The 23794-nt window shown below is 42.5% G+C and overlaps 2 protein-coding genes and 1 long non-coding RNA gene across 81 annotated transcripts in view; 1 reads left to right on the forward strand and 2 right to left on the reverse strand.

Moving 5' to 3' along the window:
• WDSUB1 (WD repeat, sterile alpha motif and U-box domain containing 1) overlaps positions 1 to 8253 on the forward strand; it is a 52229-nt gene extending 43976 nt beyond the window's left edge. For 33 of the 38 annotated variants that reach the window (XM_054258350.2, XM_054258347.2, XM_078327647.1 and 30 more), the window contains one exon: positions 7861 to 8253. In XM_054258350.2, coding sequence (XP_054114325.1) covers positions 7861 to 8018 — 158 coding nt within the window. In that variant the 3' untranslated portion in view covers positions 8019 to 8253. Of the gene's footprint in view, positions 1 to 2675; positions 2765 to 7860 lie in introns of all 38 variants that reach the window. The other 5 variants (XM_078327656.1, XM_054258349.2, XM_078327645.1 and 2 more) reach the window with 1 other exon arrangement.
• Positions 1278 to 5682, reverse strand: LOC108592198 (uncharacterized). The gene is made up of 3 exons (XR_013518920.1): positions 5630 to 5682; positions 5324 to 5520; positions 1278 to 3663 (listed from the first exon to the last, which is right to left on the reverse strand). It is a non-coding gene; the product is annotated as an uncharacterized LOC108592198 (long non-coding RNA).
• Positions 8254 to 11397: 3144 nt separating the features above from the next.
• Positions 11398 to 23794, reverse strand: part of TANC1 (tetratricopeptide repeat, ankyrin repeat and coiled-coil containing 1) — a 257115-nt gene continuing 244718 nt past the window's right edge. For all 42 annotated transcript variants that reach the window (XM_078327639.1, XM_078327636.1, XM_035304791.3 and 39 more), the window contains 5 exons: positions 19536 to 19668; positions 18180 to 18271; positions 15972 to 16118; positions 15080 to 15180; positions 11398 to 14422 (listed from right to left, as the gene is read on the reverse strand). In XM_078327639.1, the coding sequence (XP_078183765.1) occupies positions 12991 to 14422; positions 15080 to 15180; positions 15972 to 16118; positions 18180 to 18271; positions 19536 to 19668 (1905 nt within the window). In that variant the 3' untranslated portion in view covers positions 11398 to 12990. The remainder of the gene's footprint in view (positions 14423 to 15079; positions 15181 to 15971; positions 16119 to 18179; positions 18272 to 19535; positions 19669 to 23794) is intronic.

The raw sequence follows: 23794 nt of genomic DNA on the forward strand, positions 1-23794 counted from the left end.
CGACATTCTTATTTTCACCTGCACTTAGAGGGAAAGCATTCAACCTTCACCATTTAATATGATGTTAGCTGTCCTTATCAAGTTCGAGTTCCCTTCTATCTCCAGTTTGTTGAGAATTTTTAAATCTATTGACTTTCTCCTTTAGACTGTAATAGGATAGATTGCTTCATTAGTTTATTATTGAATCACAACATGTCTCTCTCGGGTCTGGCTTCTTAAACATGTTTGTGAGATTCATCTATATTGTTGCACAAAGCAGTTTAGTTTTCATTTCTGTCTAGAAATCCATTGTGTGCATATAATTCATTCTGTTGATGGGTATTGCTGGCTGTTACAGAGCTGCCATGAACCTTCCTGTACATGTTTTTGGTTAATATATGTATGCATGTCTGTTGGTATATTCCTAGGAGTAGGTATACATAAACAGCATTCCGGAGTGTTAAATCACTTTCTACATCCACCAGCAGTGTATAGGAATTCTAACTGCTTCACAGCCTTACTTATTCCTATTATCTGTGTCTTTAATTTTAATCTTTCTGGCACCACCCATTTATTTTTAAATTTCATTATTTTTAATCAATGCTGTTGTTAAGAAACAATAGACACACATACCTAATACACTTTGTCCAGCTTTCCCCACTGACATTTTTCAAAATGATACTATTATATCACAATCAGGATACTGACACTGCTAGAACCCTCAGATCTTAGATTTCCCCAGTTTTATATGTACTTACCTGTGTGTGTGAAACTCTATAGTCTTATCCTGTCTGGAGGTTTGTGATTATTACAGTTGAGACACAGAACATTTCTAAATTTTAACTAGATCCATCATCTCCCCACTCTCTTCCAGCCCCTGGAAGCCACTAATTTGTCCTCCATTTCAAAAATGGCGTATCAGTGGAATCATGTAGTGAAAAAGCTTTCAGTTGGCTTTCCTTTTTTTTTTTACTTAGCATAATCCCTGTAGATTTCCCACTCACTGATTTTTAACCTTCCTTTGTTACTTTTATAGGTGTTCCTATGGGAAACAAAGTTGAATTAAAAACCCAGTCATCATTAATAGCAGAATTGAACCAATTTCTTTCTGTTGTGATTATTGATACATGTGTGGACTAATTCCTGCCAGCATATAATTCTATTTTTTCTTCTACTTTCCTACCCACCTACATTTTTCTGAACTGAAAGCATTTTTATTTCGATTTTTCCTTACATATATTTTTGTATCTATTGAACTAATTGCCTCAGAAAAAATTTTAGGACCTGTATGTATGTTCAGCATTCTTGTACTTCATTTTTATTCATTCTTTTAAATTATGAAAGCAGTACAGACTTAGTGAAAAACAGACAAGCAATTTTAAAAACAGGGGCTCTTCTGAATTCTCATGTATTAATGATACAGTTTAGGTGTATTGTTATAGATATTTTCCATCCATTTATAGTGTCCTATATAACAAATGGGCTATGATGCATACTTTTAAAAAGTTGCTTTTGTTTTTCAACAGAGAGAACAACATTTGTCAATATATTGGGAACCATATGCTTCATTCTCACATGCAGGATAGCATTTCCTCTTAGGGATGTCGCTGAAATTAACTCTTACTCTGTTTACAGGCATCTTTCTCCATTTTTTTGGGTAGTATTTGCTTATGACCCACACACATCTTGTTCCTCCAAATCATCTCTAGATTACTTACACAATGTAAGTGCTTTGTAAATAGCTGTTATACTGTATTGGCTTTTTGAATTGTATTGTTATTTTTCTGAATATTTTCTATCATCAATCAGCAGTTGGTTGAATCAGTGGATGCAGACCCAGCTTACTGCAAGTGATTCTATAGTATAGAAAACATCCTCAGTCACAGGCAAATCCATAGAGACAAATGTATTTACAGGTACATTTGCATAAATTCCTAATACTGATAGGCACTGCTGTACATTTTTAGTTTTAGTTATGTGGAATCTTTCTAAAAAATTTGGCTTGGTCATTTTTGCCAATTTAGCTGTCCAGATTTTTTTTTTTTTTTGAGACAATCTCACTCTGCCATTCGGGCTGGAACGCAGTGGCATGATCTCAGCTCACTGAGACCTCCACCTCCTGAGTTAAGGCAGTTCTCCTGCCTCAGCCTCCCTATAGCTGGGATTACAGGCATGTGTGACCATGCCTGTCTAATGTTACAACATAAAGTGTTTGGTATTTTTGTTAGAATTACAGAAAACCTGAAAACTACATGTTCACTGGGGCTAAAGAAATGAGTGGAAATGACAGCTCTGCACGGGTGGGTGTCACATCTCTATTAGTTCCTTCATCTGTGTTCTGAACATGTGAAAACCTTCTAAACCTGATCTGCCAGCTCTGCTGTTTCTCTAGAGCCTTCACAGTGTTTTAGCTTGGTTATGCATAGGAAACATACTTATGCTGTCCAGTTGCAGTTCAAGTATACTGTCTGTCTAATTCCTATTTTTTGTTTCATAGGATTTGTCTTTGTAGATTTTTCTCTTTCATGCCCTTCACCACTTCTGGAAAATTTTCAGCCATTCTCCTCATCCCCTGTACCTCTCTTAAGCCTTTCTGGGTGTTTTTCTTGGACTTGCCTACCAGCTGCCTTTCCTGCAGTTGTCTAACTGCTGTTTTTACCTGTCCAATGAGGTTTTCTGTTTGTTTTTAATTTCAGTTACTACAGTTATCTTTTCTGGACGTCCCATATACAGGAAGAATAAGAGCATTATCTGTGGAGCCAGACTGCTTGGGTTTAAATCCCAGGTCAGTTACTCCCTACCTGTGTGACCTGGGAAAGTTATTCAGGCCATGGCTCAGTTTCCTCATTTGTAAAATAGCAATGCTAACAATATCTACATCATAAGGTTGCTGTGTAGATTAAAGAAGTTAATACAGGTAACGGTGCCCTGCAACAGTCTAATATGCTGTTTGACAATAAGCACTTCAAAAGATGGTCAGTGTCATTAATGCAAATCAAAATCATCTCACCCCTGCTAAGATGGGCTATAATCTAAAAGTAGGAAAATATGTGTTGGCAAGGATGTGCAGAAAATGGAACCTTTGTGTGTGGCTGCTGTTGAAAACAGTTTGGAAGTTCCTCAAAAAGTTACCACAATTCCACTCCTAAGTGGAATAGGCAGGAGAATTAAAAACACATGCTCACACAAAAAGTTGTACAAGCACAGCAACATTATTAATAGCCCAAAGGTGGAAGCAACCCAAATATCAAAAGTGAATGCATGAAATGTGGTATAGCCATACAACAGAGGAGGGACCTTGGCAACATTATGGTAAGTGAAAGAAGCCCTACACCAAAGGCTGCATAGTACGTGATTGCTGTTATATGAAATGCCCCAAACAGGCAAATCCATAGAGACAAAGTAGGTTAGAGGTGGCCATGGGCTGAGGGGGCAGTGACTGCTAATGGGTATGGTGATATACAACTCGGAAACATACCAAGAACCACAGATGGGTGAATTTTATATTGTGAAATATATCTCAAAAAGAGCAAAAGGGCAGTCACAGGTAACAGTATCTGCAGAAAGCATGGTTCCCTCTCTAGGACCGAAGAAAGGTAAGTTGAGTTTCTCAGAACCTCCATCTTTCAGAGTCAGAACTCAGATCCCCAAAGTGGGGGAGTTACGCAGCGGCTGCCAGTGTCTCTGTAAGGAGGTAAAAGTAAAACAGACATGAAGCAACCAAAACAATCTAGAGGCCAGGCATGGTGGCTCACGCCTATGATCCCAGCAGTTTGGGAGGCCGAAGTGGGTGGATCACAAGGTCAAGAGATCGAGACCATCCTGGTCAACATGGTGAAACCCTGTCTCTACTAAAAATACAAAAAATTAGCTGGGCACGGTGGCGCGTGCCTGTAGTCCCAGCTATCCAGGAGGCTGAGGCAGGAGAATTGCCTGAACCCAGGAGGCAGAGGTTGTGGTGAGCCGAGATTGCGCCATTGCACTCCAGCCTGGGTAACAAGAGCAAAACTCTGTCTCAAAAAAAGAAAAAAACAATCCAGAGACTGGGGGTTTGCCATGTTGCCCAGGCTGGTCTTAAACTTTAGGGTTCAAGTGGTCCACTTGCCTTGGCCTCCCAAGTGCTCAGATTATAAGCATGAGCCACTGAGCCTGGCTGACTTTCTTAAAAAATACATATACCTTGGTATGTATTCCTATTACAGTAAGGAATGTAAAGGGTGCTCTCAGCTATTGTTTTAGAAATATTAGCCACCCCTCACATCTGCCCCCTGCCCAACAAAATAAAATTTGAAAGGGACAAACCCTTTCTATATAACAGCATGTGTAGAAAGCCCAAAAGAATAAAAAATGTACAAACAATATGAATTTGGCAAAGTAGAAAGTTAAAACATTCAGTAAACCAAAGCACTTAAAAGGTATAACTGATTGCCTAGGTTACAATAACAAAAACTAGAACGAATGAGACCTTAGAACAAACGAAACCCCGCTGGGTGCAGTATAATTCATGTCTGTAAACCCAGCACTTTGGGAAGCCAAGGTGGGAGTATTGTCTGAGGTGTTCTAGACCAGCCTGGGCAACAGTGAGAACCCCTTCTCTACAAAAATGTTTAAAAAATTAGCCAGGTGTAGTGACATGTGCCTGTAATGCCAGCTACTCTGGAGGATAATCTCGGAGAATCACTTGAGCCTGGGAGGTAGAGGCTGCAGTGAGCTGTGATCATGTCACTGTACTCTAGCCTGGGTGACAGAGTGAGACCCTGCCTGTCTCAGGAAAAAAGGAAACACACCAAAACCCTAAATTTAAGAAATGCATAAAACTTTCAAACCTACATAAACACAAAAACATCCCTGTGAAAGTATAATGGCAGGTGCAGTGTGGTGAGAGCTAGGAAGACTCAGTGGCAGCAGGATGTCAGTGTCAGCTTTTTCCATTTTAAAGGCTTGACATGATCCTGATAAAACTTTTTGCCAAGAGATACACAAGGTGATTATTCAGCAAAAATAACCTTAGGAAAAAAAATGAGGAAGGTTGCTAGCTTATGAGATGTTATATGTTGAGAAGCCTCGGTAAGTCAATGTGTAGTGTTGGTCCAGGAATAAAACAGTAGAAAAGTTTAAAATCTGGAAATTGATCCATATGCATTTGGAAATTTAGAGACTGATAAAGATAGCATTTTAAATCAGTGGTAAAAATTATTTCCAACAAGTGGTGTTTTGACATCTGAACCACCATGTGGAAAGGGATAAAATTGGATCCATCCTGTATGCTGTACATTTAAATTAATTCCCAATGAATCAGAAACCCAACATAAAAAGGGAAACTTGCAGAGTGCAGTGGCTTCACCTGGAGTCCTAGCTATTTTGGAAGTCGATGTAGGAGGGTTATTTGAGCCCAGGAGCTTGAGACCAGCAGGACCCCATCTCTTCAAAGACAATGTAGGCAAATTCCTTGATAGAACTGAGAAAACTTCACTATCCGGGAGTCAAGGGAGAAATTGATGAAGTGTTGATATTCCACATCTATGAAATCTTACGGACAACCTAATAGAAAAATGGGCAAAATATATGAATAGCTCACAGGAAAAAGAAAAGCAAATGGCTCAAACATGAACAAAAGATTCTCCATCTGATGTATTGTACTATTGCTTACCTAGAGACTGGCAAAAATCCACGAGTTTGACAACATACACTGTTAAGCTGTAGGGGGAAAAGGCATTCTCATAAACATTGCTAGCAGGAATGAAAATTGTAGAATTCCTGTGGAAGTAAGTTGGCACTATAGCGAGATTATGCTGCTTTAGGAATTATACTTCTGAAATCTCCCCAAAACAAAAGTGACACATGCACAAGACTTCGTTGTAGCACTATTTGTATTTTGGGTGTGTTTTTTTCCTTGGTTTGTGTTGGTACAGCACTGTTTGTAAAAGGCAAAGATTGGAAACTACACAGATGTCTATCAATACATCTATACAGTGGAGTACTGTGGGGAGAATAAATACATCAAGGTGCAAAGTAGTGTGGCTAGTATGCTGTTATGTAGAATGAATATGTACTGTGTTGTACATATACATATGTTTTAAAAATGGATTGCACATGGTTACTTATATAGGAAGGATTGGGAACAAGGATTGAACAGGGTTAGATTAGACCCTTCTGAAGGTACCTTGTTTTAGTTTTTTTTGTTTTTTTTTTTTGAGATGGAGTCTCGCTTTGTCACCGAGGCTGGAGTGCAGTGGTACGATCTCAGCTCACTGGAACCTCCACCTCCTGGGCTCAAGTGATTCTCCTGCCTCAGCCTCTTGAGTAGCTGCAATTACAGGCGTCTGCCACCACGCCCAGCTAATTTTTATATTTTTAGTAGAGATGGGTTTTGCCGCTTTGGCCAGGCTGATCTCAAAATTCCTGACCTCAAGTGATCTGCCCTCCTTAGCCTCCCAAAGTACTAGGATTACAGGTGTGAACCACCATGCCCAGCCCATAGTTTTAATGTGGTTTTCGAACACAGTATTGAGACCACTCTCGTAAATTTACCTTGATGACAGAAAGAACATAAAGTAAACTTAAATATCTTTCAGTTTTATGTTAAATATATTAGCATTATTTTGAAACAGTATATACTGTACATTAAATGTGTAAATGAAATCAGGAACCAAGGTTTTCAGCTTGAAAAGGAGCTACAAGTATAAAAATGAAAGTAGGCCGGGCGCGGTGGCTCAAGCCTGTAATCCCAGCACTTTGGGAGGCCAAGGCGGGTGGATCACGAGGTCAAGAGATCGAGACCATCCTGGTCAACATGGTGAAACCCCGTCTCTACTAAAAATACAAAAACTTAGCTGGGCATGGTGGTGCGTGCCTGTAATCCCAGCTACTCAGGAGGCTGAGACAGGAGAATTGCCTGAACCAAGGAGGCGGAGGTTGTGGTGAGCCAAGATCGCGCCATTGCACTCCAACCTGGGTAACAAGAGTTAAACTCCGTCTCAAAAAGACAAAAAAAAAGGAAAGTACTGAAGCAAAAGTTCAGTCTTTACATGTGTAAAGGCAAAGAATTTTGTAAGAAAATGGTGTTAAGAAAACCTGAGCAGCTGGTCAGAGTGGCTCAAACCTGTAATTCCAGCACTTTGGGAGGCCGAGGCGGGTGGATCACCTGAGTTCAGGAGTTTGAGACCAGATGGTTAACATGGTGAAACACTGTCTCTACTAGAAATACAAAAAATTAGCCAGGCAGGATGGCAGGCACCTTTAGTCCCAGCTACTCAGGAGGCTGAGGCAGGAGAATCACTTGAACCTGGGAGGGAGAGCTTGCAGTGAGCTGAGCTCTCACCACTGCATTCCAGCCTGGGTGACAGCATAAGACTTGGTTCCCCCTCCCTCTCCCCCGCAAAAAAAAAAAAAAAAAAAATAGCCAGTGGATTAAAAAAAAAAAACCTTAAGTCCCTTCACTGTCAAATCCTTAGTGGGGTAAATTCTGTCATCTCTGGGTGGGTATCGGTTTTCCTGACTTTTCAAGGTGTTCAAAAGTTTTGCTGAGTCATAGGCTCTTTTCAGCAGCTCTGATCGGCAGTTTATCCTCACTCCCACTCCATCCAACTCTGTTCCTTTCTTCTCTTCCACTGTGTCTGTATTTGACAGGGTCCCTGTCTCAGTTGTACTGTTGAAAGAGTTTATGTTACTCTTCTGGGTAATTTTTGCTTCATATATCTCCATCCAATCTTAATGTATTTCAGGTGTTTTGGCAGAGATTTTTGGGAGTGGTGGTACAGGAGAGGAATACCATTTAAGTCACAATAAAGGCCTCTGCAAAGACTTTTTGCACTCAGTTCATTTTAGTGATCCTAATTTCTTTTTCCTACATCATGTAATTTGTGTGATTTTTTTTTTCAGATGGCTATTCTTATGAAAAGGAAGCAATGGAAAATTGGATCAGCACGAAGAAACGTACGAGTCCCATGACAAATCTTGTTCTTCCTTCAGTGGTACTTACACCAAATAGGACTCTGAAAATGGCCATCGATAGATGGCTGGAGCTACATCAAAAGTAAAATTGTTGATGTTACATTGTTTATATTTTCAGTAATCTCATTTGAATGATTTAAAGGTAATTACTAATCAGACAATTTTAAAAGCAAAACAGGAAAAAGGTAAACTTCTTCAATTTAGTTACCTATAAAAATTGTCAATTTCCATTCTTTAAAAATACATGGACTTTAACTAAAAGCCTTTTCGTAATAGTGAAAAAAAATCTTCAGCTGTATAGAAATAAAGTTACACTTTAAATTGTGGTGCCCCAATTTTCTTTTATTCCTCTTAATATTATTCCCGACAGTGCCCACATTTATTCTTGTTAGATGTAGGTCATCTCTCTTTATAACTCAAGAGTGGACTACTCCAGAATAACAGATGTTTACATTCTTTTTTTTTTTTTTTTCACTCTTGTTACCCAGGCTGGAGTGCAATGGCGCGATCTCGGCTCACCGCAACCTCCGCCTCCTGGGTTCAGGCAATTCTCCTGCCTCAGCCTCCTGAGTAGCTGGGATTACAGGCACGCGCCACCATGCCCAGCTAATTTTTGTATTTTTAGTAGAGACGGGGTTTCACCATGTTGACCTGGATGGTCTCGCTCTCTTGACCTCGTGATCCACCTGCCTTGGCCTCCCAAAGTGCTGGGATTACAGGCTTGAGCCACTGCTCCCAGCCCAACAGATGTTTACATTCTACTTACTAGCCATTCATTAACTCTTTGGAGCCCTTTTAAAGAGAATTTGCAGCAAAATGGTTGTAGATTGTTAATGATTAAATTGAGAAAAATCACCTCAGATGTTTAAGCAATTTTGTTGGATTTTAAGTTTGCAGGATGGTAATGAATTTTTTCTTATTTTCCAAACCTATGTATAAGTTAGATGAAATAAATCCTGAATAAGTTGACTGCTGAAATATATAAAATGGCAAACTCTAGCCTCCCTTCAGAATTAAGAATTCTTAAAAGTTCTCACATATAATTCTAAGCTGGGGTAACAAAGGCAATTTTACACAATAGCCTGATATATTCACTCCAGAAAAAAACTCCAGGTTGAGGAAGTGAAGGTGGTGCTAACTTCTTACTTGCCTGTCCAGTGTTGTTACTAGAAAGGAAGCCATCCACGGGGAGCTTGTTACAACTGCACTGCAAGCACAGGCCGGGCCTCTGGGCCTGCACCCTTCTTTGCACGGCTACCCCCAAAACTCACAATGGGGAATTGTTCAAGAATTTTGAAACTTGGAAATAAAAAGGGAAAAGCAATGTAAATATAAGAAAGGTTGACCACGCATTTTATAAACTCACAATATGCTACATGTTCACAGAAAGGCAGCAAGCCTTAACACTGAAATCTCCAAACACCATTTCTTTATAATTCTTTTTGCAAACATTTTAACTTAATGTATTACTAAACTTTGTTAACCTTTACGTCATAACTAGGATTCATGATCAATGGTTCTAGAAAAGTAATTTTTTTTTCATATGACGTGCTTCTCACATTCTTACTGTTGAGGACTAGAAAGGTTGGAAGCATGTTCTAGGTGTTTTTCTATTGCATTCTTTTCATTTTTTAGAATCTTGCTGTCTCCCAGGCTGGAGTGCAATGGCATGATCTGGGCTCACTGCAACCTCTGCCTGTTAGGTTCAAGCAATTCTCCTGCCTTAGCCTCCCGAGTAGCTGGGATTACAGGTGCATGCCACCACACCTGGCTAATGTTTGTAATTTTAATAGAAACAGGGTTTTACCACGTTGGGTAGGATGCTCTTGCACTCCTGACCTCATGATCCACCCGCTTTGCCCTCCCAAAGTGCTGGGATTACAGGCGTGAGCCACCACGCCTGGCTGTTTTTCTGTTTTATTCTTTATAGAAAGTATGGTAATAATTTCAACAGAACACTTTTGAGACAGCATTTTGCTCTGTTGCCCAGGCTGGGGTGCAGTGGTGCAATCTTGGCTCACTGCAATTTCTGCCTCCTGGGTTTAAGCGATTCTCCTGCCTCAGCCTCCTAAGAAGCAGGGATTACAGATGCCTGCCACCACGCCCACCTAATTTTTCTATTTATAGTAGAGACTGGGTTTCCCCATGCTGGCCAGGCTGGTCTTGAACTCCTGACCTCAAAGTGATCCACCCGCCTCGGCCTCCCAAAGTGCTGGGATTACAGGTGTGAGACACCGTGCCCGGCCCAGAACAGTTTTTAAACATAAAACAACTTACCATTGGTCCAACTGTCTGTTTTGATAAAGTAACGTTTTGATTTTCTGAATGAGGTTAGCTGTTTTTTAAATAAAAATTACTAAAATCATTCAAAGTCATTGCTAGAAAACACAAAAAGCCATGTTTTTTTTTTTTTTAAGCACTGTTAAGGTATTTTGCTTTCTTAGACTTTACCAGGATAGTTTCTTGTAAAACAAAACTGAAAATTAAGATGCCGATAATTTACCTAATTGACACACCTCTTTTTGTATACAACACATAAATCAAAGTCGAGCAACTCTTCCACATGAGCAAACCAAAACCATCGGTAAGAGGGGACAACACACAGCCCCCATGCCGGGCACTCCAGCTCCCACTGTTCAAGGCTGTGTGGAGCAGCAGCACTGCCCACCACCCAGTCCTGTCGGGACTGACCATTGGCTTTCTAAGGATGCGTCACCTCTTCCTGGCTGGACCAAGCACCTTATCTTTACTAAGTATATATCAAAATCATAATGTACAATAAATTATTAGAATATTCTTGTTAGCTCCTTTACAGGAAAAATCATCTAATGATAAGAATTATGTATTAGATAATACTTTCCTTCTCATCCTTTTTGTTTTTAACCTTTCATTAAATATAAAGCTCTTTAAGGATTGAAGCTACTTAGCTCTGCAACAACAGCAGTGACCAGACAATAAATCTGAGGAATTATGATGTTTAAGCATCCAAGAATTTTATCACAATACAACAGTTTAATGTTCACTCTCATATTACTTTGAAATGTGTGGGCATAAAGACAAACACTTTTAACTGAAAGATAATACAAATGTGTTAAAGAACGAACTGTCATAACAGTGTTCAGAGTATTGCCAAAGTGTTTGAGAATTACAGTAGCAAAGATAGCCCTGTTGCCAGTAAAAACAGACACCAATATGTCTTGAAATAGACAGGAAAGTATATATTGCTTTCCTGCATGCTTTCTATTTGAGGCAAAAAGACTAATTTGGCCCCTGAGTATTATGGAATTTCTAGCAGCTGTCACCCTATTCTGAAATTATAAAATGAAATTAAATATGCATTTGGTAGTGTTAATATAAAATATGCTTTTCACTATTCCCTCTAGGGTAACAAGGATTAAAGCAACAGAGATAGTTGTCATCAGGCTGTTTTATACTTATCCATTGATTCATTTAGTGCAAAACAAATTCTATTAATAGTCTTTATTCCATATGGAAAAGTACAGTAGTTGTGCAGAAACAAAACTAAGAAGAGTAAGACTTCCACAAATAGTAAAATAAATAAGCCATAGTAGTTACAGCAAAACTCATGGCAAGCCTATAAAAACGATAAAGCTGTTCACACAAAGTACAACTGTACACACACGCAGGAACAAACGTTGAAGAATGACATCAGAGGTCCCTATTCGTACAAAACCATGATGATGTTCACAGGAACTTCATTACAACGATTCATTTGTAAAACATTCTGCAAATATATAACTTCCTTTTCCTCAATTTTAGAAAATAAATTTCAAACCCCAACATATAAAACAAATACACTCCTACCTCTCTCAAATTAGCATTTTAACATCCTCCAATAACACACCATTTTCATATAAAAATACCTTTAAGCCAAGGTTCATTCCTGTACCTTATCTTTACAAATGAATAATACATCAGCTTGGACTTAAGTAGCACCTCAAAGGTGTTCATATAAATGAGATAAAGTGCTGTTACTGGTATACTGTTAACATGCCACAATAATATATCATTCAGTGCAATAACCAGCATGGATGAAGCTTACAGAGAACATGCAAATCATGACTGGGGCTTTCTTTGTAGGTGAACTACACTGAAAGAGTTATATTTACAAATCTGAATAAAATTGAACTATTTAATATATACAACATGTGACTATAAAGTACTACTGTACAACAAAACAAAAGCAACAACCAGCCCTACCTTTAGTATCTGAATTAAATACTGTCGTTAGAGGAGCTTGGAAGATTGTTCCAGGAGCATTACCATTGTTAAAAGCAGTTTGGAAAACAGGTGAGAGCTAATTGATAAGCGCCACTAAGACTGCTGGTCTTAGTATTTTTGCTTGAATCCACTTGACCACCAGTCATGATTCCAAATGGCTTATACTGTTTCCAAATGTCAAAACGCCTTCAAGCACAAATACAGGTTCCAAAAAAAGGTGCTATAAAAATATATGAATAAGGATCATAACACAGAAATAAGTGTTTAATCCCTTTATAGGAACTGCTATGAAGGGAACAATACTTAGGTGTTCTCATATTTTGCTTTAAAAAAATTGGCTATATTATGTTTACAGTCACACATTTAGCTAGGAATCACTCAGAACTTAATTCTTATGCACATATAAAATGGGATTTGACTCAATGGAACTGTAACTGTAGAATTCCATCGTTTCCAGAATACATCACTGGGATATTATGTACTTATTCTCTGAGTACTATAATTTTGCCACATAGCAAAGGCAAGGAGGAAAGTGGCAAAGCCAAACGATTTTGTAAGTGAAAATCATGTCTTCTGGGCTGTCTTAGAATTTTAACTTGATAGAGTTTTCAGTTCTGCTTAGCATTCTTATTTATGGTAACTTCTAGCTATTAAAGAAGTTTTATCCCACATTTTAGATATATCAATGGCATCAGATCCACCCCGAAGGAAAAAAATGGCTAAAAAATAATTTTTCTGATGAAAAAACTATTTAATTTACCACCAGGAGTTAACAACACACTTTTCCAAATTCCACAAATGGGGCTTTCTTAAGGCTCACACATTTGACTCTATGAACGATCGCTTTGGTTTTGCTGCAGTGAGGTGGCTCCTGTGGGCTTCATTACTGATATGAGGCTGCTGTTTGGAGATACTTTCCTGGTACAGATGAGAAACAGTCTTAGTTATCCTGTTCTCTTGACAGTGGACTGGAATTTGGCACTTGTTTTCCTCTAGCTCCTTCACCTGTGCCCCATTGTGGACACTTGCACTCAGGGTAGAAGCGGAACAGGTTTTGGCTTGGTTATTATATCCTCCCACTTGCATGAGAGATGTCTTCTCAGTGTTAGCAGACTGCAGGCCAGCTGCAGACGTGTTTGTCAGCAGCCCCTCTGCTGCCGGACAGTGCCACGTGCGGCCTGGAGGATTGCTCTGCTGTTGGAACCTTGCAGTCTTATCCATGATGCCCATGAACGGCGTGTTCCGGGGTCTGTGCTCCGCTGTACTGCTCTGAACGTGGGTTACAACCTTGTCTTTAATTCGAGTATCTGGTCCTTGGACCTTGAAGCCATCTGAAAAACTGCTGCTTGAAGTCAAACTACTGTTTGAACTTGACATCTTTATGCTGCTGGATGGAGAACCAGAAGAGCCTGAGCTGGTAAGGGAAGCCGGGTGTCGCATGTCGCTGCAGGTCGCCAGCCCACCTTGGTTTGGAGGGGCTGCGTCCACAGCCACGGAGGCATGAGACAGAAGCCTCTCTGTGGTTTTTGTCTTACTTGGTAAAGGGTGTGCAGGGCCACTCTCACCACGCTGCAGGCGGACATTCTGGCTGGGGCTGGGCCGATCCCCAAAGTGGCCACAACCAGCTCCTGTAGTGAAAGTAACTGCTCCCTCTAAATGCGGGATTCTGCTCCCAGCAGGAGCGGCAGCAATTCTCCCCGGCATGGGACTCGGAGGAGGGTTCTGAGAAGAGATGTGAACTTTTATGCTGCCATTTCTCACAGCAGACTGGCCAGAGCCCAGGTGCTGGCTGGTTTTCACGATCTGGGCCTGTTTGGAGGGTTGCAGGACCAGCCCAGGCTGGGCCACAGGCTCTCTCAGGAGCTTGCCAATTCCTGCCCTGCTCTGTGGTGATACAGACCTTCCTTTGGACTGTAACCCTTCTTGAAGGTTTCGGATGTATGGGGAAGGGACAGATGAGGATGGCTGGGACCTGGGAGTCAGGGAAACGGATTCTTCCAGGGGAGAAGTTTCTTCCTCTTCAATCTCCTCAGGGTGAAAGTGGTCACTTAACCCAGGGGTCGGGGCATCCTCTTCATTCTCGGAGTCATTGGGTGGAGCTGGTGGCGGGCCCTGCTGTTTTTGCTGTTGACTCCTCTGGAGTTGCTTGCACTCCTCTTCTACACGGGCCAGAAGCCTCTTGATTTCCTGATTGGTGGGACAGAGTTTCACAGCCTCCTGCAGGTCAGCCAGAGCTGCCACAAATTGCCTTCGTAGGAAAATGTAAGGTAACGTTACAAGCCACACATGAACATGCTCAGAGTGTAACTGTTCATACAACATCTGTGCTCAAAGGAAAGAAGGTAGCAAGTGAGTTTTGAATGCTTACGGTGCTGGCTGTGCTGTCTGGCACCCATTTAACAGCTCAGAGTTACTCAGCTAAGTGGCAGTGCTGAATTCTAACCTAGATGGGTGTGACTCCACAGCACTGCTCTCCATAAAAACTACTGGGCCGGGAATAAGGAGAAGCATGAATCAGTGGGTGCCAGAATCCTTTTAATATTCCTCTAACAACAAGCTCATACAACCCTTCCCCTTCATGTCCTCCTATGCCCCTAGCTGGCAGTTTCCCTGAAATATGGACTAAATTAGGTAGGAAGTTCATGTTGTAGTAAGTTTCACCTGGGAGAAGCGATGGGGAGGAGTAACTACTGAGATGTCAGGAGAAAACAGCGGTTTACCCATCACCGATGATGTCCCACTGCCATGCCTCTTGGAAGCAGGTAGTGAAAGTAATTCAGTATTTAAAAGGATGAGAGGCACCTGAGCAACACATCTGCAGCAAAACCTCCCCAAATGCAACAGGCAGGTTTGATCCCACAGAAAAAAAAGCTTCTCTAGACACAAAGATAACCACGGACAGTACCTGCTGTTTCTCTTTGCTCTTGCTCTGGCATAAAAGGCTTCATAGGACTTGGGCTTCAATTCGAGAGCCTTGGAAGCAAATTCCTCTGCCATGCCAAAGTCCTGGTGTCAACAAGAAATACAGGAGTCAGAAGCAACATGGATAAATGATTATGGGAAGCCTTTCCTAGTTTTGTTCTAAAGGGTAGCAGAACCCTGAGGCATAGCCAGAAAGGGAGGAGATAATGACAGTTGATTAATATCATTAAGAAAAGAATCCGCCACAGAAAACAGTGATAGTGACAGTGCCCCAGAAGGCCAGAGGGTGGACCCTCACACTCCAGTGGAGGGGCAGCCTCAGAGAGGAACCTAGATGCTACGCCCATTCTGGCAGCGGGGCACAGAAGCAGGCAGCTCAACAGACTGGGGCAGGAGGATGCAGTTCAAAAAAGGTAGGAAGCACCACTGAAACAGATCTACTAGTTACAAATTGACTATGAGTTAACCATGACTGGTTACAAATTAGTTATTGGCAGACCCTCTGAGCAAACCTAACACAGAAGGCAGGCCCACAACATGACACTAGGCTTGGGTTAGCCTTTCCTGAATCCGGGCATGGTAGTGCCGGCAGCATCACTGTTGGGAAGCTGCAGAGGAGCTGTCCGCATTTGCTTCTCATCACTGAGGCCAAGGAAATGAAACCCAAGTGGATTCCTTCAACACTGTGAGGGGAGCAGAGTAGCAGTGACCATGATGGTCACTGATAGGAGCCGTTTCCCACATGCCAGGTTCGCTTCAGTGTGCAAGCAAATCGGACAGGAGGGCTCAGTGGGTCCGGAGAAGGGCTGGGCTTCGCTACTGGGGAAGGGCTCTGTTGCTGGAGGACTGGGTTGGAATAAAGGGGCACAGCTTACGTTTGTTTTTCTTCGGCATCGAGACAAACTGAGATAGAGGGAAACCCTTAATTCATTGAAGGGTCTCATGTCCTCTCCGACTCCTTCTCGAGGAAACTTCCGTAAGGCATACTGGTACCTCTGGGCTGCCTCTTTCATCTTCCCTTTCTAGGATTCAAAAATCACAAACATTTGTCCTTTTTCAGAGGCTCTAAGATGAATAATCTCCCACACCCGGAACACCCTGAGGAGTTTCTTCCCCCCTGCAAACCCATGATCATTGAAAGCATCTGAGTCAGTGTCAAGATGGAAGCTAGTTCACTAACTGGGCTGACACACGCGGGCTTCACTGGCCTCACATGCACCTGCAGCCTGTGATTCCACAGTGAGAAGCCGGTTTTACAATAAGGTGTCTGTAAACTGCTAGATTGATAACTATCAATCTTAATGAATCAGATATCTTCTGGTATGTATTTTTGAAAATTATTTCAAGAATGATCTCACATCTAAAGACATTTTAATGCTAAGTGTAATAGAAATCAGATGAAAAACTGATCCCATTCCTAGGACAAGTGGTGTCTTGTAGATAGACCTAGAGAGCTTGTTGCAGAATAATAAATTTTCTTTTAAGAGGAACTAAAACATGGGCTTTAAAAATCAGAGCAGCACCACACATCATTTTCAAAGCTAAAAAATCCATTTGCTCAGTCAGTCCCATTGCACAGCAGGTATGAGGCCTGCTGAAAATGGCTTCGTATTTCTGACATAATTGCCTACCAAAATCCATATTAAAAGCACTTCAAAGTCACAACAGTACACACTCTCAACTCAATTTCAAACTGATTCCAAGCCAGGAACCCTGCTGGGTCATGCTATATTGCCTATTTATTTGTTACTATTTTAAAAAATGAGAAGGAAAAAATCTACAACATAGCTAGTACAGCCGCCTAACAGTAAAAAGGATTAACATGGTCATAATCTAGTTCTTCCCCAATAATCTTTTAATTCTGCCTAATCACAGAGCTGCAAATAGTGACCTATGCAAATGGCCTGCATATCTATCTAAACCAGGGGCTGGCAAACCATGGCTTGCAGGCCAAGTCTGCTGGCCACCTGTGCTCACAAATAAAGTTTTATTGGGACACAGCTGTGCTCATTCGCTCTGTGTTCTCTGTGGCTGCTTTTTACCCCTACAGCAGAACTGGAGAGTTGTGACAGAGGCCACACAGTCTGCAGAGCCTGAAACATTTACTGTCTGGCCTTTAAAAATAAGTTTACTGACCTCTGACCTAAATTGATGTCTTATTTGGAAAATTTTAAGGTGCAGTTTATTGATCTGTAAATCATATTTCCATTTTTGAGGGAAAATAAAAAAAATTAATTCAGTCTCCTGAATAACTGAGGTATTACTCAACTGTATTAAGTAAAAATATCTCTAAAAACAGTTTCAAATTCCAGACATTCATAGATATTAAAAATTAGTTAGGAAAGGCTCAGGTGATGGAGCAAGTCTTTTCTTCTGGAAATGACTGCTGGGTGTTCCCCTCCCATGCCTCATCACTGTGCCTCAGTGTGGCGATCTGAACTCAGAACATGAAGGGCTGAGGAACGTCCTCTATGATGTTCAGTTGACCTAAAGGTGACTTGGCTTCATGCCATGGCTTCAGGCAGTAAGTCACCACTACAACCTCAAGGATTAGCTCAGAAATAATGGCTCTCAGACACAAACAGAGATGTTTTCTACCTTTAAGATTCTGCGGGAAAGATACTACGCCAACCACGGGCGTGAGACCAGGTCAGCACCTCTTGGCATCTTTTTTTTTTTGAGACTGAGTCTTGCTGCTCTGTTGCCAAGGCTAGAGTGCAGTAGAGTGCAGTGGTGCTGTCTCAGCTCACTGCAACCTCCACCTCCTAGGTTCAAGCAATTCTCCTGCCTCAGCCTCCCAAGTAGCTGGGATTACAGGCGCCCTGGTAATTTTTGTATTTTTGGTAGAGATGGTGTTTTGCCATATTGCCCAGGTTGGTCTGGAATTCCTGGCCTCAAGTGATCCACCCACCTTGGCTTCCCAAAGTGCTGGGATTACAGGTGTGAGCCACTGGACCCAGCCACCTCTTGGTACTTCTATTACATGGATTCTGTGCAGTAGCACAGCTATGGCCATTATATACCCAATGAAGAGGGAGCTCTGAGGCAGTTTCAATGGCAAAGAAAAGGGCTGCATCACTTACTTTGTACATCACATTTCCTTCCTCCATTAATTTCTGTAAAAGTATAATCAAGATATCAGGTTTGGAAGTGGCCATCGCCCAAGCAGCATTTCCTGCAAAACAAACACGCATTCAGAGACACTTTAGACACCCCAGGGAAAGGATCCCAATTCCTCTGTGGCCCCACAGCTGGAGGTGAGCACCAGCACAAGGCCGCTGCAAGGACCACAACGCCATGAGGGAGGGGGCAGGATGTCGGCGAGGCTCAGCCGCTAATCCTTTCCCACTGACCTGGGCACTCAAATCTGTCCTTGCTATTTTACTGAAAATAGTAATGAGAGAAACAGGCATCTGAGCAGCGAAGACCCATCCCTCCCTTCCGAGTGGAATGTGGGAAAAATTGATTAAAGGAGGCCCCAGCATAACCTCCTCAGTTCATGCAGTGGTCACTGTTCAGGCATGTGGGTTCAGCACCCAGTCCCTGCGCTGTATGTTACCGCGCTCTACTCCAAGATGTTGTGGCTTCTCTCTCCTACCCTACAGCTCGGCCACAACCTCTCTAACCCCTGCCTGAGCTCTCGGGACACCGTGGGAAGAGTGCTAAAGAGCACAGCCCCGGAGTCAGCCTTCTAGGTTCCCACAGCGAGTTCATGTGGCAGCTCTGGGGGAAGCCATTTAGCTGCTCTGTGCCTTGGTTTCCTTATCTGTAAAATCAAGACACTGTCACGGAGAATTTCAGGGCTGTGGTGGGGACGAAGGCAGAAGGTGAAACTGCTTGGATAGTTCCTGACAGTATTCACTGCTTGACAGTATTAGTGAATAGCATTTTCACCACAGTGCTCTGCCCAGAGCTGCTCCTGACCAAGGGCCCTGTACATCTAACCAAAACAGTGACCCTCCCACATTTGAAACAGTGGGTTGTGTCAAAGCCAGCCATGTAGAAAGGGCTTTCCCTACTCAGGGGGCCCCACATGATCCTCAAGTATTACTTCTTCACAGAAACTTGCTGCGGCGGCCATGTCACCACATAGCTGACTGGCAGCTCTAGAATAGTGGCTGAGCCTGGGCTGCTGCTCAGTTACCTGGGGAGCACCACCTGGCCCCACCCCACAGTGAGGGGCTCCTGGCCATTGACACTCACCACTCCAGACTGTCCTTCAACACCAGCCTCTGCTTTCCACCCCGCAGAAACACTGTGAGCTACTTATACACTGTGGATGACGGTGATTAAGTGAGAGTGAGGTGAGACTGAGAGAGATCTGCAAACATGTGACATCTTACTTCCTAACCTGGGCGCGGGGTCACTCTATGCTCTCTAAGCTCCTACAGTCGGAAACTAACTCCTCCTCCTGCTCAATGGAGGCAGTGCTCACTGACCTAATTTGGCTCCCTTTCTGAGTAGTGCCATCACTACAGACGTGTTCCGGCAGCCGATGGCTCTGTCCAAGGGCCGCATCCCACTGTGGTCCACGTGCTCGATCACGGCTCCCTTCTCCACCAGGTACAGCACCTGCAGGGACAGCAGAGGCCTTAGCAGCAACTGGGGGCAGGAGTTCAGGGGCACACATGGATTTAGGATGGGCAGTCTTAGCTTTACTCTCATTTGAAATGCCTCTGCCTAGTAAGGATCGTAGAATAGAAACGAAGTGGACACGAAACAGAGAAGAGGAGCTGCAATCCACAGCTAGACCCTTCCCTGCTCAAGAGATTTTGCTGTCAGTGATGAAAAAAGCAGGGCACATGCTGCCACAGGTGGGTGTGTGCACACATGCTCGATCTGTCTCTCACACCACTTCCCAGGCCACAGAGACTGGACAGTCACCTCTGCATCTCCAATGGAAGTAAGCAGCAGACTTCTAGAATAAGCTCCAACAAGTGAGCAGGCCACAGCAGTGGTGACTTTAGAAATACTCAGACTCACACGACCTGGGCATGGCAGACTGAAGATTGGAGGCTTGGGACCAGATGGATGCAAGTATATATATAATTAGCAAAGACTAATTTGATGTGATAAAATAGCTGTCACTTAAACAGGAAACCAGAGGAAGGACCACTGAGGCCGCTCTAATTTCTCCATTTACTGGAAAAGAAGCCTGTAGCCATTTTAGATTTTCATGTGGATCTGAAAAGATATGCTTCCAGCTGGGTACAGTGGCTCACACCTGTAATCTCAGCACTTTGGGAGGCCAAGGCGGGTGGATCACGAGGTCAGGAGTTCAGGATCAGCCTGGCCAAGGTGGTGAAACCCCATCTCTACTAAAAATACAACAACAACAACAACAAATTAGCCGGGTGTGGTGGTGGGCGCCTGTAATCCCAGCTACTTGGGAGGCTGAGGGAGAAAACTGCCTGAACTTGCAAGGTAGAGGCTGCAGTGAGCCGAGATCGTGCCACTGCACTCCAGCCTGGGCAGCAGAGCTAAACTTTGTCACACACACACACAAGGAAAAAAAGGAAAAAGAAAAAAAAGATATGCTTCCTATCATCCACCCCGCTATTCAATATGACACTAACTAGAGGGGTTAGTATCTATATAAGAACTTCAACCCAACTACAAAAACCAAATAACCTCATCTTTAGAATGGGCAAAGGACTTGAATAGATTTCTACAAAGATGATAGGTGAGTGGCCAACAAGCATATGAGAGGATGTTCAACTCATACCCATTACGATGGCTACTATTAAAAAAGCAAGTATTGGGCGGGTGCAGTGGCTCACGCCTGTAATGCAAGCACTTTGGGAGGCCAAGGTGGGTGGATCACCTGAGGTCAAGAGTTTGAGACCAGCCTGGCCAACATGGTGAAATCCTGTCTCTACTAAAAATACAAAAATAAGCCAGGGGTGGTGGCACATGTCTTCCTCTAGTCACTCAGGAGGCCGAGGCAGGAGAATCACTAGAACCTAGGAGGCAGAGGTTGCAGTGAGTTGAAATCCAGCCACTGCATTCCAGCCTGGGCAACAGAGCAAGACTCCATCTCAAACAAACACATAAACAAACAAGCATTGGTAACAATGTGGAGAAATTCTGGAACCCTTGTGCACTGTGGTATGAATGTAAAATGGTGCAGCAGCTGTGGAAAAACAATAGGGCAGTTCCTCAAAAAATTAAAAACACAATCACTGTGTGAGCCACAGATTCTGCTTCTGGATATATACCCCAAAGAACTGAAAGCAGAGTCTTGAAGAAATACTTGGGACATCCATATTCACAGCATTATTTACAGTAGCAGAAAACATAGAAGCAACCTAAGTCTCCACTGGCAGATGACTAGATATGGAGCACTATTCATCCTTAAAAATAAAGGAAATGCTATTTTAACACACTTCAACATGGGTGAATCTGGAGGACATTATGGTAAGTGAAACAAGCCGGTCACAAAAAGACAGAAACTATGATTCCACTGAGACGCGATATCTAAAGGGGTAAAAAGCTCAGAGACAGAAAGCAGAGTGGTGTTTGCGATGGGCTGGGGGAGGTGGAGAGTTGTAACAAATACAGTTTCACCTTTGCAAGATGAAAAGGTCTGCATACTGGTTGTGAATATACTTAAACTACTGAACTCTATGCTTTGAAATGATTAAGGATAAATTTTATGCTTTGTATTTTTGCCACAATATTTTAAAAAATGATGTTAGAATGCTAAGTTCCTTCACTCTTCTCTAATTATGATAAACTGCAGAGTTTGGGAAGGTAGCTGAAAAATAAGTGTAGACATGTGACATTTAGTTGAATATGTTTCTGTAAACTGACATGAAGTAGAGTTTACATGGTACAGGAAGTTGATACCATTTAACCCTGACAGCACTGCCTTCTAAAAGCCCCAAGGTACACATGTGCAGGGCCACAGCTTCCACTGCCAGGTCTGCTAGTACCTGTCTCTCCTGCTATTAGATGTATTGAACTACTGGAAGCTGACTATTCCTCTGGCACCTGCTGGATGCCTGGGGTGTGGAGCCTGACAAAGTCACAGTTTCGGCCCTGAGAGACATTCACAGTTCTCAGTTTATCAAGGTTTTATTCTCTCACACCTTGATTAGACACAAGCATTTGGCAAAGAGATAAAGATAGTGCCCAAAGCTTTCCATATTTTTAGGCAATGCCATATCACTTTAAAAACCAGTATATGTACATCATGAAATACTATTCAGGCTTTAAAAGAAGGAAATCCTGTCATTTGCTGTGATGTGGATCAACCTGAAGGACACTATGCTAAGTGAAATAAGCCAGGCCCAGAAAGACAGCATGATCTCACTTACATGTGGAATCTAAAGTTGAACTCACAGAAGCAGAGAGTAGAAAGGTGGTTACCAGAGGCTGGAGACAGACATGGGGAATGAGGAGGCATGGTCAAAGGGTACGAAGACTCAGACAGGCGGAATAAGTTCTGGTGATCTACTGTACAGCACTGTGACTAGAGTTAACAATACCTTTTTTTCTTCTTGAGACCAAGTCTCATTCTGTTGCCCAGTCTGGAGTCTGGTAGTACGATCTTGGCTCACTGCAACCTCCACCTCCTGAGTTCAAGCAACTCTTGTGCCTCAGCCTCCTGAGTAGCTGGGATTATAGGTGCCCATCACCATGCCCAGCCAATTTTCATATTTTTAGTAGAGACAGAGTTTCGCCACGTTGGTCAGGCTGGTCCCAAACTCCTGACCTCAAGTGACCCGCCCGCTTTGGCCTCCCAAAGTGCTGGGATTACAGGTGTGAGCCACCATGCCTAGCCAATAATGTATTGTTTATTTCAAAGGAGATCTTAAATGCTCTCACCGAAAAGAAATAACATTTGAGGGATGGATACATTAATTAGCCTGATTTGATCATTCCACAATGGATACTTGTATCAAAACATCACATTGTGCCCCATAAATATACACAATCATTTGCCAATTAAAAATAAAACAAAACTTTGGCTGGGCATGGTGGCTCATGCCTGTAATCCTAACACTTCTAGAAGCCAAGGTGGGAAGATCACTTGAGCCCAGCAGTTCGAGACTAGCCTGGGCAACATGGCGAAACCCCGTCTCTATAAAAAATTAGCCAGGTGTGGTGGTACATGCCTATAATCCCAGCTACTCAGGAGGCTGAGGAGGAGGAGGATATCTTGAGATCAGGAGAGCAAAACTGTAGTTATCATGCCACTGCACTCCAGCCTGGGTGACAGAGTAAGACTCTGCCTCAAAAATTAATCATAGGCCAGGTGCAATGGCTCATGCCTGTAATCCCAGCACTTTGGGAGGCCAAGGCAGGAGGATCACAAGGTCAGGAGTTCGAGACCAGCCTGGCCAACATAGTGAAACCCCGTCTCTAATAAAAATACAAAAATTACCTGGGTGTGGTGATGCATGCCTATAATTCCAGCTACTTGGGAGGCTGAGGCAGGAGAATTGCTTGAACCTTGGAGGCAGAGGTTGCAGTGAGCTGAGATTGCACCACTGCACTCCAGTCTGGGCAAGAGAGCAAGACTTCATCTCAGAAAAATAATCATAGATTAAAAACAAAACAATGTAGAAAAAAAACAGGTATTCGTTTGATTAGTCACGTACCATATATAAAAGTAGTTTCTAAATGATCTATGCAAAAGTTTGATTTATATGGATGACTGAGAAAGCCACATATGCACATGTGTACACATTCA

The sequence above is a fragment of the Callithrix jacchus genome, chromosome 6 (genome assembly GCF_049354715.1).
Source record: "Callithrix jacchus isolate 240 chromosome 6, calJac240_pri, whole genome shotgun sequence".
In the NCBI taxonomy this organism is placed as follows: domain Eukaryota; kingdom Metazoa; phylum Chordata; class Mammalia; order Primates; family Cebidae; genus Callithrix; species Callithrix jacchus.